Source organism: Oncorhynchus mykiss, chromosome 22 (assembly GCF_013265735.2).
Source record: "Oncorhynchus mykiss isolate Arlee chromosome 22, USDA_OmykA_1.1, whole genome shotgun sequence".
In the NCBI taxonomy this organism is placed as follows: domain Eukaryota; kingdom Metazoa; phylum Chordata; class Actinopteri; order Salmoniformes; family Salmonidae; genus Oncorhynchus; species Oncorhynchus mykiss.
Genome location: NC_048586.1, coordinates 19587375 through 19603636, shown reverse-complemented (window position 1 = coordinate 19603636; position 16262 = coordinate 19587375). Strand labels below are relative to the sequence as shown.

General features: G+C 42.6%; 1 protein-coding gene across 1 annotated transcript in view; it reads left to right on the top strand.

Moving 5' to 3' along the window:
• Nucleotides 1–78: 78 nt before the first annotated feature.
• Nucleotides 79–16262, top strand: part of LOC110501567 (ubiquitin carboxyl-terminal hydrolase 37) — a 31114-nt gene continuing 14930 nt past the window's right edge. Inside the window, exons 1-12 of the mRNA XM_036958934.1 lie at nucleotides 79–281; nucleotides 2960–3167; nucleotides 7846–8011; nucleotides 8117–8205; nucleotides 8308–8423; nucleotides 8767–8844; nucleotides 9131–9219; nucleotides 9311–9404; nucleotides 9529–9684; nucleotides 15165–15296; nucleotides 15644–15767; nucleotides 15849–16066. Coding sequence (XP_036814829.1) covers nucleotides 2994–3167; nucleotides 7846–8011; nucleotides 8117–8205; nucleotides 8308–8423; nucleotides 8767–8844; nucleotides 9131–9219; nucleotides 9311–9404; nucleotides 9529–9684; nucleotides 15165–15296; nucleotides 15644–15767; nucleotides 15849–16066 — 1436 coding nt within the window. The 5' untranslated portion in view covers nucleotides 79–281; nucleotides 2960–2993. The remainder of the gene's footprint in view (nucleotides 282–2959; nucleotides 3168–7845; nucleotides 8012–8116; nucleotides 8206–8307; nucleotides 8424–8766; nucleotides 8845–9130; nucleotides 9220–9310; nucleotides 9405–9528; nucleotides 9685–15164; nucleotides 15297–15643; nucleotides 15768–15848; nucleotides 16067–16262) is intronic.

Sequence of the window (16262 nt, the reverse complement as noted above, 5' to 3'; positions counted from 1 at the left end):
GAGTGAACTATCTTCATTTTTTTCACCATCTTTGGTATCAAGTCATCGTGGTTAAGTATCGCGAGAAGACATGTGATATGTGTTCTCGTATACCATTTCCTCTAGATTTTCACATTCCCGCCATCATCGAGTACTGGAGGAAAACGTCGTGCGGACCACACTGTCAACAACATAATACTGGGGCCAACGAATGCCGGCTAAACCAACTTACTACTCCCCGAGGATTTAAAACAAAAATATTATAATTTACAAGTTTCGTTGAAGGGATATTTCATTCAAAGGCAAGTGTTCCTTGTCTTGTAATTAAGTCAAGGCGATGTTTATCTCCAAATGACAAAATCAAATTAGCTAGCTATTCCTTGTCTTTTTTAGCAGCCAGCTATCGTTAGTTACGAACTTGCTCGTGCATGGGACACGGCTAGACTTTCACAGCTAGCTAGATGTGTAACTATCCAATGTTGTTTTGCTGAGTTGATTTGGGGGCGTCATTCTCATCTCGTAATATTCAGTTAGCCAGCTACCTAGCTACTAAGCTAGCTAAGGTTAGCTAACTAACTAGTGGTTAGCGGTGCATCACAGCAGTTATCTAGCCAACAAACTCACTCGAGTGTAGTGTGGTTGTGTCCTCCCTGCCCCAGACCGTATCGGTGTGTCAGAGATGTTTGCCCAGGAAGCTCCGATTCAAACGAATTAGACAGCTCTGAAAGCGTATTAATGTCAAAATACGTTCATTACACACCAACTACAGTATGGAGTTTCGCTTAGGAACTATCTACATTTACTCCCTTTATGGCCGGTATGTACGTCCAAAAAAGGTATAAATAAAACATTTACAAGCAACCAAATGTATTTGGACATGAATACGCTTGCAGAGTTGTGTAACGCCTCGGTCACACGGACAGCGTTATTGCATGTTGGTAAACTAGAAGTACATTAATTTCCAATGGAACGCTGCGTTTGCCTTGCAGCATTGCGAAGGCAGTTGCAGTGCGTGTTGTGTGTACAAATGTTGGATTTATCGAATGTTTGCTCAAACTATATGCGTAGACGGCTTGATAGAAATGGTAGCAGAATGTAAATGTTCAACTTTTGTTGCACACATATCCAGATGATGCTGCATACCATTTTGCGCAATGACGCTGTAGGCGTAACGCTTCGATCACACCGACAGTGTCCTTGCGCAAAATAGTATGCGGTATCATATAAATAGTTTTATATTTCTTAAAAAGTAGTGCACCGGGCCATTACTAGTCCTGTATTAGTGAACAGCTATAGTAATTTGTAGCTTGGGCAAAAAATAAAACATCTTAAAATATATTTTACTTTTGCCATCTGTCCTAGTGTTGATTTGCTATGTTTTTTTTTTTTTTTGCGGAAATCACCATAGCAGCACATACCATCATGCTGGCTTGCTTTTACAATTAATGTTCTTGCTTTCTTGTCCCGCTATGCCCACAGGTATGTTTTTTTGCATCCCTCGTCTAATAGAATAAAATATGTAAGTCCACAAGTTTGCGCAGTGCCCCTCTTTTACATTAGTTTGGGAGATCCCTGTAGATAAGGTTGAATCTCTGAACATGGCTATTTGTCATACAATGGGGGCATACTTAGCTAAGCATCGTTATGCCAGTTCGATTATAGCTAGCTAAGTAACGTTAGTTCCCCCTCTATCTAGCTATGTCACCTGCTTGCTAGCTAAATTTAACCAAGTGGCTAAGGATGCTTGTCGTAATACACTGCAGCCCAATGGGTAATGCGTAAACAATACCTTTGATTGTTGTGGATAATGCCACACTTACACTTCCCTGCCTAGCAGAGCCTCCCAAGACTTTACTTGCAATTCGGTAAACAAGTGAACCCCTCCCTGAATAGGTTAAAAACGAAATTGCATCATGCAAACGTTTGTCACTGCCAAATAAGAACACCATGTGACCAAACATAAGCAGAACATTTCAATTTACAGCTTGAAAAATTTGCCCAGGTCACGTGCACTGGTCTGCACAGTATATTATTTCATTCAAGTATTTTGGCATAGTGTTCCCTTTCAAACCAGACTTACCCATAGGACAGAACAACTGGTGTTGCGCCAACAATGTGTTAAAAGTTACTGGACGACTCAGTTACTGCTCTCTTACTCGTGCTCTAAATTTTAAAAATATATTTAAAGTAGTCGTGGGCGGTATCCAGATTGTCATACCTTCATATTGTTCTTGTAATATCCTGTGATATTCTGTAATACTTGCACTGAACACAAGGGGCACTATTTTCAAACCCCACTGAGCCTCTGAGATCTAAAGGTGAATGTAAACGAAATGCTAACGAACGCATTGCGAACATTTTATACTGTCTCTGACCTAAACTATTTGCAGGACAGACATCCCAGCTCAAAATTATACAAATAATTCAAAAGTGCATGCTACTCAGTTTGCTGCATGCACAAAACAAATACTTGATCCAGGATGGAATTCACTGCTATTACCAAGCAACGCTTAATTTTGCAATGAGCTAAGCACTTAGCTAGATGACTAACTAGCTACTAAATTAGCAAACAAATGCACACCTGCAGAGCATTTAGCACATTTTAGACAGTTAACATAAGATATTTAGCTCGCAAACATTCCGTTGTGAATTCCATACTATAACTAGATCACCTGTCGCGTGCTGCACAACAAACAGTAAGTGACTCACAAGGCTCTCATTGTTGTATGCTTGTAAACAAATACCACGTGACTGGGGACTACTGTTAATCAATTTATCTCCTATTGTATTGCACAAGTTGACTGCAGGTATTTACTTAAGTAGCTACACATTCAAATTTATAAAAAAAAAAAAAATCTAAATAGTGTTGACGGTATTGAAAGCAATCCCGTGGCTATTTCCAAATATCCGGTATACCGCCCAAGCCTAATTTAAAAAATATGTCCTTGTTTGCACACAATCTACTTTTCCCTTCCATTAGGTTTATTTGGAGAGCACAACCCTGACAATCACTAATGGCAGCAGCAGTGCCCAAGCTCTCCAGCGGAAGCGTTGTCAAAATACGCTACAACAGCATAGACGTGGGCACCACTCGATGGAAGGAGGGGACCTTCGAGGTTCTTGAGAAGGATAACAAAGTCAACCTGTGCCTGAAGTTCAATGCCGGTGGTGCACTCAAAAGTTTCCAGGTAATAGTTTTCCCTATACGTGCTCATTCACCTAACAAAATGGCATGATTACATTGGACTTGAATAGCTGAAATTGTGTATGTTAAGAAGTCTTTTAAGTTACAGTACCAAGGTTTTTTCTTTATTTGTACTTTTTTCTCATTGTTGTAATAATAGTGAAAACATCAAAACTATGAAATAACACATGTAGCCTAGTGGTTAGAGCGTTGGGCCAGTAACTGAAAGGTTACTGAATCAAATCCATGAGGTGACAAGGTAAAAAAAAAAATCTGTCGTCCTGCCCCTGAACAAGGCAGTTAACCCACTGTTCCCCAGTAGCCCGTCATCGAAAATAATAATTTATTCTTAACTGAATTGCCTAGTTAAAAGGTTAAATAAAAAAAAAAAACATATGGAATCCTGTAGTAACCAAAAAAGTGTTAAACAAATCAAAATATTTTATATTGGAGATTCTTCAAATAGCCACCCTTTGCCTTGAATGACAGCTTTGCACGCTCTTGGCATTCTCTCAAGCAGCTTCACCTGGAATGCTTTTCCAACAGTCTTGAAGGAGTTTCCACATATGCTGAGCACTTGTTGGCTGCTTTTCCTTCACTCTGCGGTCCAACTCATCTCAAACCATCCCAATTGGTTTGAGGTCAGGTGATTGTGGAGGCCAGGTCATCTGATGCAGCACTCCATCATTCCTTCTCGGTCAACTAGCCCTTACACAGCCTGGAGGTGTGTTGGGTCATTGTCCTGTTGAGAAACAAATGATAGTCCCACTATGTTCAAACCAGATTTGATGACATATCACTGCAGAATGCTGTGGTAGCCATGTTGGTTAAGTGCCTTGAATTCTAAATAAATCACACAGTGTCACTATCAAAGCACCATCACACCTCCTCCATGTTTCACTGTGGGAACCACACATGCCTAGATCATCCGTTCACCTACTCTGCATCTCACAAAGACACGGCGGTTGGAACAAAAAATGTCATTTGGACTCATCAGACTAAATTAGAGATTTACACCTGTCTAATGTCCATTGCTTGTTTCTTGGCCCAAGCAAGTCAGTCCCTTCTTCTTATTGGTGTCCTTTCGTAGTGGTTTCTTTGCAGCAATTTTACCATGAAGGCCTGAGTCACGCAGTCTCTGAACAGTTGATGTTGAGATGTGTCTGTTACTTGAACTCTGATGCATTTATTTGGGCGGCAATCTGAGGTGCAGTTAACTCTAATGAACTTATCCTCTGCAGCAGAGGTACAGTGCCTTGCGAAAGTATTCGGCCCCCTTGAACTTTGCGACCTTTTGCCACATTTCAGGCTTCAAACATAAAGATATAAAACTGTATTTTTTTGTGAAGAATCAACAACAAGTGGGACACAATCATGAAGTGGAATGACATTTATTGGATATTTCAAACTTTTTTAACAAATCAAAAACTGAAAAATTGGGCGTGCAAAATTATTCAGCCCCCTTAAGTTAATACTTTGTAGTGCCACCTTTTGCTGCGATTACAGCTGTAAGTCGCTTGGGGTATGTCTCTATCAGTTTTGCACATCGAGAGACTGAAATGTTTTCCCATTCCTCCTTGCAAAACAGCTCGAGCTCAGTGAGGTTGGATGGAGAGCATTTGTGAACAGCAGTTTTCAGTTCTTTCCACAGATTCTCGATTGGATTCAGGTCTGGACTTTGACTTGGCCATTCTAACACCTGGATATGTTTATTTTTGAACCATTCCATTGTAGATTTTGCTTTATGTTTTGGATCATTGTCTTGTTGGAAGACAAATCTCCGTCCCAGTCTCAGGTCTTTTGCAGACTCCATCAGGTTTTCTTCCAGAATGGTCCTGTATTTGGCTCCATCCATCTTCCCATCAATTTTAACCATCTTCCCTGTCCCTGCTGAAGAAAAGCAGGCCCAAACCATGATGCTGCCACCACCATGTTTGACAGTGGGGATGGTGTGTTCAGCTGTGTTGCTTTCACGCCAAACATAACGTTTTGCATTGTTGCCAAAAAGTTCAATTTTGGTTTCATCTGACCAGAGCACCTTCTTCCACATGTTTGGTGTGTCTCCCAGGTGTCTTGTGGCAAACTTTAAACAACACTTTTTATGGATATCTTTAAGAAATGGCTTTCTTCTTGCCACTCTTCCATAAAGGCCAGATTTGTGCAATATATGACTGATTGTTGTCCTATGGACAGAGTCTCCCACATCAGCTGTAGATCTCTGCAGTTCATCCAGAGTGACTTGATTACACAGGTGGATTGTATTTATCGTCATTAGTCATTTAGGTCAACATTGGATCATTCAGAGATCCTCACTGAACTTCTGGAGAGAGTTTGCTGCACTGAAAGTAAAGGGGCTGAATAATTTTGCACGCCCAATTTTTCAGTTTTTGATTTGTTAAAAAGTTTGAAATATCCAATAAATGTTGTTCCACTTCATGATTGTGTCCCACTTGTTGTTTCTTCACAAAAAAATAGGTCGCAAAGTTCAAGGGGGCCGAATACTTTCGCAAGGCACTGTAACTCTGGGTCTTCCTTTCTTGTGGCGTTCTTCATGACAGTTTCATCATAGCACTTGATGGTTTTTGCGACTGTACTTGAAGAAACTTTCAAAGTTCTTGAAATTTTCCAGATTGACTACCTTCATTTCTTAAAGTAATGATGGACTGTCGTTTCTCTTTGCTTTTTTTGAGCTGTTCTTGCCATAATATGGACTTGGTCTTTTGCCGTATAGGGCTATCTTCTGTATACCACCCCTACCATGTCACAACACAACTGATTGGCTCAAACGCATTAAGACGGAAAGAAATTCCACAAAATAACTTAACAAGGCACACCTGTTAATTGAAATGCTTTCCAGGTGACCACCTAATGAAGCTGGTTGAGAGACTGCCAAGGTTGTGCAAAGCTGTCATCAAGGCAAAGGGTGGCTTCTTTGAACAATCTCAAATATGCATGCTACATTTGGATCATTTGGGGTCTCTCGGACCGATGCACTTTTATCTTTGATGCGTCTCGTTGAAACTTAACATCCCTAATCGGAGCTCGTGTATCGAATCGTCTTGATATAGTATTCAGTGGGGCAAAAAAGTATTTAGTCAGCCACCAATTGTGCAAGTTCTCCCACTTAAAAAGATGAGAGGCCTGTAATTTTCATCATAGGTACACTTCAACTATGACAGACAAAATGAGAGAAAAAAATCCAGAAAATCACATTGTAGGATTTTTAATGAATTTATTTGCAAATTATGGTGGAAAATAAGTATTTGGTCAATAACAAAAGTTTATCTCAATACTTTGTTATATACCCTTTGGCAATGACAGAAGTCAAATGTTTTCTGTAAGTCTTCACAAGGTTTTCACACACTGTTGCTGGTATTTTGGCCCATTCCTCCATGCAGATCTCCTCTAGAGCAGTGATGTTTTGGGGCTGTTGCTGTGCAACACGGACTTTCAACTCCCTCCAAAGATTTTCTATGGGGTTGAGATCTGGAGACTGGCTAGGCCACTCCAGGACCTTGAAATGCTTCTTACGAAGCCACTCCTTCGTTGCCCGGGCGGTGTGTTTGGGATCATTGTCATGCTGAAAGACCCAACCACGTTTCATCTTCAATGCCCTCGCTGATGGAATGAGGTTTTCACTCAATCTCACGATACATGGCCCCTTTCCTTTACACGGATCAGTCGTCCTGGTCCCTTTGCAGAAAAACAGCCCCAAAGCATGATGTTTCCACCCCCATGCTTCACAGTAGGTATGGTGTTCTTTGGATGCAACTCAGCATTCTTTGTCCTCCAAACACGACGAGTTGAGTTTTCACCAAAAAGTTATATTTTGGTTTCATCTGACCATATGACATTCTCCCAATCTTCTTCTGGATCATCCAAATGCTCTCTAGCAAACTTCAGACGGCCCTGGACATGTACTGGCTTAAGCAGGGGGACACGTCTGGCACTGCAGGATTTGAGTCCCTGGCGGCGTAGTGTGTTACTGATGGTAGGCTTTGTTACTTTGGTCCCAGCTCTCTGCAGGTCATTCACTAGGTCCCCCCGTGTGGTTCTGGGATTTTTTCTCACCGTTCTTGTGATCATTTTGACCCCACGGGGTGAGATCTTGTGTGGAGCCCCAGATCGAGGGAGATTATCAGTTGTCTTGTATGTCTTCCATTTCCTAATAATTGCTCCCACAGTTGATTTCTTCAAACCAAGCTGCTTACCTATTGCAGATTCAGTCTTCCCAGCCTGGTGCAGGTCTACAATTTTGTTTCTGGTGTCCTTTGACAGCTCTTTGGTCTTGGCCATAGTGGAGTTTGGAGTGTGACTGTTTGAGGTTGTTGACAGGTGTCTTTTTATACTGATACGTTCAAATAGGTGCCATTAATACAGGTAATGAGTGGAGGACAGAGGAGCCTCTTTAACGAAGAAGTTACAGGTCTGTGAGAGCCAGAAATCTTGCTTGTTTGTAGGTGACCAAATACTTATTTTCCACCATAATTTGCAAATAAATTCATTAAACATCCTACAATGTGATTTTCTGGATTTTTTCCCTCATTTTGTCTGTCATAGTTGAAGTGTACCTATGACAAATTACAGGCCTCATCTTTTTAAGTGGGAGAACTTGCACAATTGGTGGCTGACTAAATACAGTGGAGCAAAAAAGTATGTTCATTATATGTCTATGCTTTCAGCTCAACCATAATGTGAAGAATGTCATGATGCAGTCCATGCACACTATGCGACGAATTGTGGTGTCTCTTAAGGATGGCAGTGTAGTCACCCTTGAGAGAATTCCCACTGCTGTGGCTGAGAAAATGAAAGAATATCTTGAGAAGTTGAAGCAGGGAAAACCAACAGGTAACAATCTATTGGAACTTGTAGATCATTAACGGTTTCTACGAATTTGCATGATTTCCTGCGGAACTGGTGTCCTTCTGTTAAACAAGTGTTGTTTTCTTGTAGTTCTAAAGACATCCCAGGGAAGTGCAAGCTTCAGTGTGCTCGGGAATCGATCCGTAAAGAAAGAGATTAGCCCACCTGGAGAACGACAGGTAAAGAGTTGTTGTAAGAACGTACCTGTCATTTACAACCATACGGTTCCTGGTTTTTGCTTCTCTGAAAAGATTACTTATTTAAATCTGGCTCTGTTTCAGACAACACCCAGGCGACCCAGTGTGGACAACAGGGAGGAGATGATGCCCCGCAAACCTCTGAGCAGTCCCAGCAGAGTCACCTCCACACCTTCCCGCAGTGGGCTGTCTGAGAACAGGTAGGCAAGCCAACACACCAACCATCCAGGTAGATAAAGCATCACACGAAGGCTGTGTCCTGACCGCACTCATACTTTCCCCCCTAATTTATTTAAGTGGATTGGACTTTTAAGTTCACATGGGGGAATGAACAAGTGCATACTTCTGGGTGAGGGGTATAGAATCCCAACCTCTTCCACCACTCTTTTGTCTCGCTAGCCTTTCTCCTGAGATTGCATTTCTTCATTTGACAGAGGCTTTAGTCTTCGTGTGTGCATTGGTCTCATAACCACTCTTAAAGGGACATTTTAAAAATGTGTACTTCATATTCATCATCTTCAGAACCATCTTTTGCCCCTTCAGGATTGAGAAGAGGAAGAGACACCTCACCTCTGACAGCGACCTGACTAAGGACTACCCCAAGGAGAATGACTCATCCAGGTATGACAACGACAGTGTTACTTTACCAAGCAAAGGGTTGACTTCACATCCCTTCCTGTCAATTTAAGCTTATGTCCATTGCGGCCTCGGGGTGTCTAGCGAGTGGGGGTGAGGGGGTAGGTGTTTTGACAGTGACGGCCATGATTTAGCAGCACCGGTTTAGCGTAAAAGAGAAACTGCCATTACAACAGATCAAAACTTTTTGACCAAATTTGCTGTTACTACACTTTGCCTTTGTAGGGCAGAGTTGTGCACCAGTGAATCTAAACTGTTTCTTGTATCTCAGCAACAACAAGACCATGTCGGACCCCTCCAGGAAGTTTCTGCTGAGCTGCAAAGACAAGCTGAAACAGGCAGAGGAGAACCGCTGCTCTGGTAAGCCCTCGTCAGACTGAGATGACCTTCTCCAGACTAGAACTGTGCCGTCTCTAGTCGCCCTGTGATAACTGTCTACCTTTCCCACCAGTTTTACTGGTTCCAGCGCCACTTCAGCCCACGTCATTCTACGGCAGCCGATCGGTGACCAAAGACTACTCCACGAGTCACTCTTTCCTCGACAGGTAAGTTATTTTTTTGCACCTTAATTTAACCAGGTTGTCCCATGGATGTTAAGAAAACATTCTTATGCATCATTAAGATGCTGCCACACTTTGACTTCTTCAACGTTTGTCGTTCCCTCCACAGGCCATCCAGTACATCCCAGACCACCTCGGCTAAAAGAAGTCTTGTGTTACCCAATCACTCGACCCCCTTCAAGAAAGTGCGCCCCATGCTGGACTACGGTGGCTGGAACAAGCCGAGACCATCCACTCTGGCCCAGCCCCAGCCTCCACTGCAAGGGTAAGGAGACATCCCAGGGTTATACTGATAATTCTAAAGTTAACCTCCGGAGTCAATGAGGGGCTTTTATAGTGCTGCCCACCTACTAGTAATGTGTGATTTACTATATCTGTTAATGCTTGTTATGAATGTGCCATACGGCTGACCCCAATTAGTCAATTGTTTGGTCGATAGGCTGTTGGTCGACCAAGATTTTTTATTTTTTTTGTCGAGCAGTTGCAAATACAATTTAAGGAACACGAGACGCCGGTCTTATTCACGCCCATCTCTGTGAACTAATCCATTATGGAGGCCAAGACTAATCCATTGTGTCGGCTGCGTGGATGGCACAGTCCAAGAAGAAGGGGAGTGTGGCTAAGATGCACAATGCACATCTCTCTCCAGAATGAGCGCTCTCCTGCCAATTTGTGCACATTCATTGGTTCTTAGCTTCATTGTGTGAATTGTTTGAGTTAGTGTCTATCAATTCTCCATTACATAAATCACCAGCAGTACATTTGCCGTTAATTCCTATATTTTTTTATCTACATTGTTTGTTTGGTTATTGTTTGCAGAGCGCACAACCTATGCTACACTTGTGAGAAACAAGTATGGGTTTATTTAATTACTTTTACGAGTTTTGTCAATTTAGTTAGTCTTTTGTATTGAGCGCTCATGTCATTTTTTAGTAAGTACGTGCACCTGATTACGCATGGAAGTAGGCCTATAAGTAGGCTACCTGGCCTGCGCGCAAATGAAGGCCTATAAATGTGCCCATTTGGGGATCTGATAGTATTTCTGATTGGCTTAATGCACCACCACTAATGAGCTGTGGAGCTTCTCAAAGTAATGTTTTCTCAACCCCGAACAGCAAGCAAACAGTCTATTTTTTTTATATCTATTGAGAATGACAGTAGTTCCTCTGTGTAAACTCAGCAAAAAAATAATCGTCCTCTCACTATCAATTGTTTATTTTCAGCAAACTTAACGTGTAAATATTTGTATGAACATAACAAGATTAAACAACGGAGACATAAACTGAACAAGTTCCACAGACATGTGACTAACAGAAATTGAATAATTTATCCCTGAACAAAGGGAGGGGGTCAAAATCAAAAGTAACGCCACCACCTGCATTAAGTACTGCAGTGCATCTCCTCATGGACTGCACCAAATTTTCCAGTTCTTGCTGTGAGATGTTACCCCACTCTTCCACCAAGGCACCTCCAAGTTCCTGGACATTTCCTGGGGGGATGGCCCTCACCCTGAGATCCGGGCTCTTCCCTGGCCATGGCAGAACACTGACATTCCGGTCATGTCAGCATGAGCCTGCAGGACGGGTACCATATGAGGGAGGAGGATGTCTTCCCTGTAACGCACAGAGTTTGCCTGATTGCCTGCAATGACAACAAGCTCAGTCCAATGATGCTGTGACACACCGCTCCAGAGTACAGGCCTCGGTGTAATGGTCATTCCTTCGACAATAAACGCGAATCCGACCATCACCCCTGGTGAGACCAAACCGCGACTCGTTAGTGAAGAGCACTTTTTGCCAGTCCTGTCTGGTCCAGCGACGATGGGTTTGTGCCCATAGCTGACGTTGTTGGCGGTGATGTCTGGTGAGGACCTTCCTTACAACAGGCCTACAAGCCCTCAGTCCAGCCTCTCTAAGCCTATTGTGGACCGTCTAAGCACTGATGGAGGGATTGTGCGTTCCTGATGTCACTCCGGCAGTTGTTGCCATCCTGTACCTGTTCCGTAGGTGTGATGTTCGGATGTACCAATCCTGTGCAGGTGTTGTTACACGTGGTCTGCCACTGCGAGGACGATCAGCTGTCCGTCCTGTTTCCCTGTAACGCTGTCTTAGGCGTCTCAGTACGGACATTGCAATTTATTGCCCTGGCTACATCTGTAGTCCTCATGCCTCCTTGCAGTAATCCTAAGGAGCAGATGAGCATGGACCCTGGGCATCTTTCTTTTGGTGTTTTTCAGAGTAGAAAGGCCTCTTTAGTGTCCTAACTTTTCATAACCGTGACCTTAATTGTCTGTCTGTAAGCTGTTTATCTTTATGACTGTTCCACAGGTGCATGTTCATTAATTGTTTATGAACAAGCATGTAAAACAGTGTTTAAACCCTTTACAATGAAGATCTGTGAAGTTATTTGGATCATCCTTGAAAGATAGGGTCCTGAAAAAGGGGGGAAAAAAATCTTTCCAGCTCTCTTTTCAATAACCACTCAGCATGAAAGGGAAAAATATCATGATCTGATCCAGTGGAAATGTCATCAAATAGGCCTACCTGATTATTTCTTATGCCTGTGTCTGTCCCGAGCTCACTGGCACGGGAAACTCGGAAGGCCCAGAATATCTTATGCAAGTTTGCTATCATCTGCTTTGGGTCAGACCCAAGTTAATTGTTGATACAATGTTTAAAGTTTGTGGTCATGGCCTGTCTGCAAATGTGATTTATTTCTATCAGGATATTTTCAACCTGCAGGCTGCAATATTTTTTATTTGTTTGCTTATGTAGGTGATTGTTTTTTAGTTAGTTGGCAGTATAAGTTACGTTTTAAGTTTGTATAATTTTCATTTGGATACAAGTTTGAATAACCACATGACAATGATTGAGATACGAAGACGTTATTATAAATTAAATTAAACCGTTCCATGAAAGAACTGGCACGCAGATTGGTAGAAGTCTTAAGACAAATTGGCATTCCACATGATAATGGTTGCCGACGACTCGTAGCTTATTACTGGCAGCTTCGGCAGAGTCTGCGAAAGCCAGCAGGAATGGGAAGAGTATGGTAAGGTTCAGGTTAAGATTTATTATTCTGGCGATCTTGTTCTCTGGCTCCCTCTTGAGTCATTTGACTTATTTCATAGAGTGCGCTTAACCCCTCTAGACTCGATTGAGTTGAGTCAAAGTACGTAATACAAAAATCCCCATCAAAATCCGTCAGTGATATCTATTTTTTTCATTGGATCAGTCTCAATCCGCCAATGTCGCCCTTCCACATCTGCAGTGAAAGGTGGCATAGCTAGAGCAATGTTTGTCAGACCACGAGACAAACATCTGTAGCGTCCTAACTAAACCACTGTGGAAAGGGTAGACTCAAACAAACACGATGGTATTCTCCGTTTTGCTCAACAACCACGGACAAGTGTCACGTGACTCGTCTGAAGTCCATAGTGTCGATGTGCCAAATTTTGTTTGTAGCTTCCAAACTGTTTGGGCTACAAACTGTGAGTCCACTGTGGAAAGGTGAGATTCTCCGTTTTGCTTTACAACCGCCACAAGTGTCACGGGACTTGTCTGAAGGTAACCAGCACCAGTATTATTATTTTTTTAATGTAAGTATTTAGGTAGGTTTGTTACCTACCCCAAAAATGTTTAATATGTGTAAAATAATACTATTTTAAAAAATAAATTAAAATGTGATGTGTGCCTTTGGAAAATATTCAGATTTCCATTTTTTTTGTTACATTACAGCCTTGTTCTAAAAGGGAGCAAATGAAAATAATTCATCAGATCTACACACAATACCCTATGATGAAAGCTGTTTCTTTTATTTTTGCAAATGTCTTAAAAACAAACCTTATTTACATAAGTATTCAGACCCTTTGCTATGAGACTGGAAATTGAGCTCTGGTGCATCCTGTTTCCATTGATCATCCTTGATGTTTCTTCAAATTGATTGGAGTCCACCTGTGTTAAATTCAATTGATTGGACATGATTTGGAAAGGCACACACCTGTCTATATAAGATCCCACAGTTGACAGTGCATGTCAGAGCAAAAACCAAGCCATGAGAGGTCAAAGGAATTGTCCGTAAAGCGCTGAGACAGGATTGTGTCGAGGCACAGATCTGGGGAATGTTACCAAAAAATTTCTTCAGCATTGAAGGTCCCCAAGAACAGAGGCCTCCATCATTCTTAAATGGAAGAATTTTGGTACCAACAAGACTCTCCCTAAAGCTGGCCACCTGGCCAAACTGAGCAATCGGGGGCATTGATAAGGGCATTGGTCAGGCAGGTGACCAAGAACCCAATGGTCTCTCTGACAGAGCTCCGGAGTTCCTCTGTGGAGATGGGAGAACCTTCCAGAAGGACAACCATCTCTACAGCACACCACCAATCAGGCCTTTATGGTAGAGTGGCCAGATAGAAGCCACGCCTCAGTAAAAGACACATGACAGCCTGCTTGGAGTTTGCCAAAAATCTCTGGTCTGATGAAACCAAGATTGAACTCTTTGGCCTGAATTCCAAGCGTCACATCTGGAAGAAACCTGGCACCATCCCTACAGTGAAGCATGGTGGTGGCAGCATCATTCTGTTGGGATGTTTTTCAGCGGCAGGGACTGGGAGACTAGTCCGGAGAGAGACAAAGATGAACGGAGCACAGAGATCCTTAATGAAAACCTGCTCAGGACCTCAGACTGGGGCGAAGATTCACCTTCCAACATGAAAACGACCCTTACCACACAGCCATGACAATGTAGGAGTGGCTTCCGGACAAGTCTCGGAATGTCCTTCGGTGGCCCAGTCAGAGCCCGGACTTGAACCTGATCGAACGTCCCTGGAGAGACCTGAAAATAGCTGTGCAGCAACGCTCTCCATCCAACCTGGCAAAGCCTGAGAGGATCTGCAGAGCAGAATGGGAGAAACTACCCAAATGCAAGTGTGCCAAGCTTGTAGCATCCATATCCAAAAGGAATCAAGGCTGTAATCGCTGCCAACGGTGCTTCAACAAAGTACTGAGTAAATTATCTGAACACCTATGTAAATGTGATATTTCTGTTTTTTTATTTTTACTAAATTGGCAAACATTTCTAAAAACCTGTTTTTGCCCTGTCATTGTGGGTTATTGTGTCTCGATTGATGGGGGGGGGGGCAGTTTAATATATTTTAAAATAAGGCTCTAACCTAACGTGAAAAAAGTTAAGGGGTCTGAATCCCTTTTGAAGGCACTGTATATCATGAGCTTTCTCATCTCCCAGATATAGGACAAACACTTCAAAACCTTGTTTCTGATTTATTTTGAATGTATTTTTTGCCATTTTATGGTAGTATGTTTTTAGATAACCCAATGTTATGTTTTTTTTTATTATATATATATATATATATAAAGGGGTCCTTGATATTCAAAATCAAATGGCTAAATTATCAATAGTGTGACCATCTCAAAACAATTCCATATGTCAGCTTTGAACCCACCCCCCAACGGCGTAGGCTCTTAAGAATTAAAGCAATCAAGCTTAATACATAGAGTTGATTTTATTAAAACACACAGGGTGTGTCTAAATGGAAAAATACACACAAAAAGAATGTCAGCCAATTGATTGGTCGAAAGAAGACATTTCAGTCAACAGACTTTTTGTTGTCGCTTACAGCCCTAATGTGCCGAAGCAGATACTTTCAGTTGAAAACATGCCTTTTCACCAGTGGTTGTGGTACATGGGTGGAGTTATACTTAGTTTTCTCTAACCTCTTTGCTGCAGATTCTCCAACCTGGGCAACACGTGTTACATGAACGCCATCCTGCAGTCTCTCTTCAGCCTGCCGTCGTTCTCCAATGACCTGCTGAAGCAGGGAATCCCATGGAAGAAGATCCCCGCCAACGCCCTACTCAGGTAGCCTACTGCAGTCACCCTTAAAAAAAAAAAAAAAAGTTTTTAAAAACATTTGTCATTTAGCAGATGCTCTTATCCACAGCGACTTGCAGTAGTGAGTGCACACATTTTTGTACTGGTCCCCTGTGGGAATCGAACCCACAACCCTGGCATTGAAAGCGCCATGCTCTACCAACTGAGTAGAGTCAATATTTCCACTTTAACATTGAATTTACTCTTTTAAAAGCTGTTTTTGTTTCGGTGGCTTAGTGTTTTCATGGCTATGACTCAATATTTCTCTAACTGCTCAGCTAACTTGTGTACCTGCCCTGCACCCTCACTGACCCTCCTCTCTGTTGTGCCTGCAGACGCTTTGCCCACTTGCTGGCCAAGAAGGACATCTCGTGCCCTGAGGTAAAGAAAGACCTGCTGAGGAGAGTGAAGAGTTCCATCTCCTCCACAGCTGAGCGTTTCTCTGGATACATGCAGAACGTAAGACCTATAATATTTGCACCACAACCATTTTGGCTCTTTTGTAGCTCTGTATACTCACGCCCCCCTCCCCTCCCCCAGGACGCCCATGAGTTCCTGAGCCAGTGTCTGGACCAGCTTAAGGAGGACATGGAGAAGGTGAACAAGAGCTGGAAGAGCGAATCGGCGGCGTGGGACGAGGCCCCCCAGCAGGCGGCCGCGGTCAGGCCTGGGGAGGAGGCGGACACCTCACACACGTACACCTGCCCCGTGGTGGTCAACATGGAATTTGAGGTGCAGCACACCATCACCTGCAAAGGGTGAGTGAATCATCACCTCAGACTGTGGATTTCTGGGTGGTACATCTCTTCCCTGATGGAAAATAAAATAATGGACGTGCATTAGATGTCATAGATTTAGCTTTTAATAGTCCATACCTTTAGCTTTTATGGTATTACCTTTCCTAAGCATATGAAGTTGTCATAAAGACTGACTGAATGTCATGTTATAAACAAC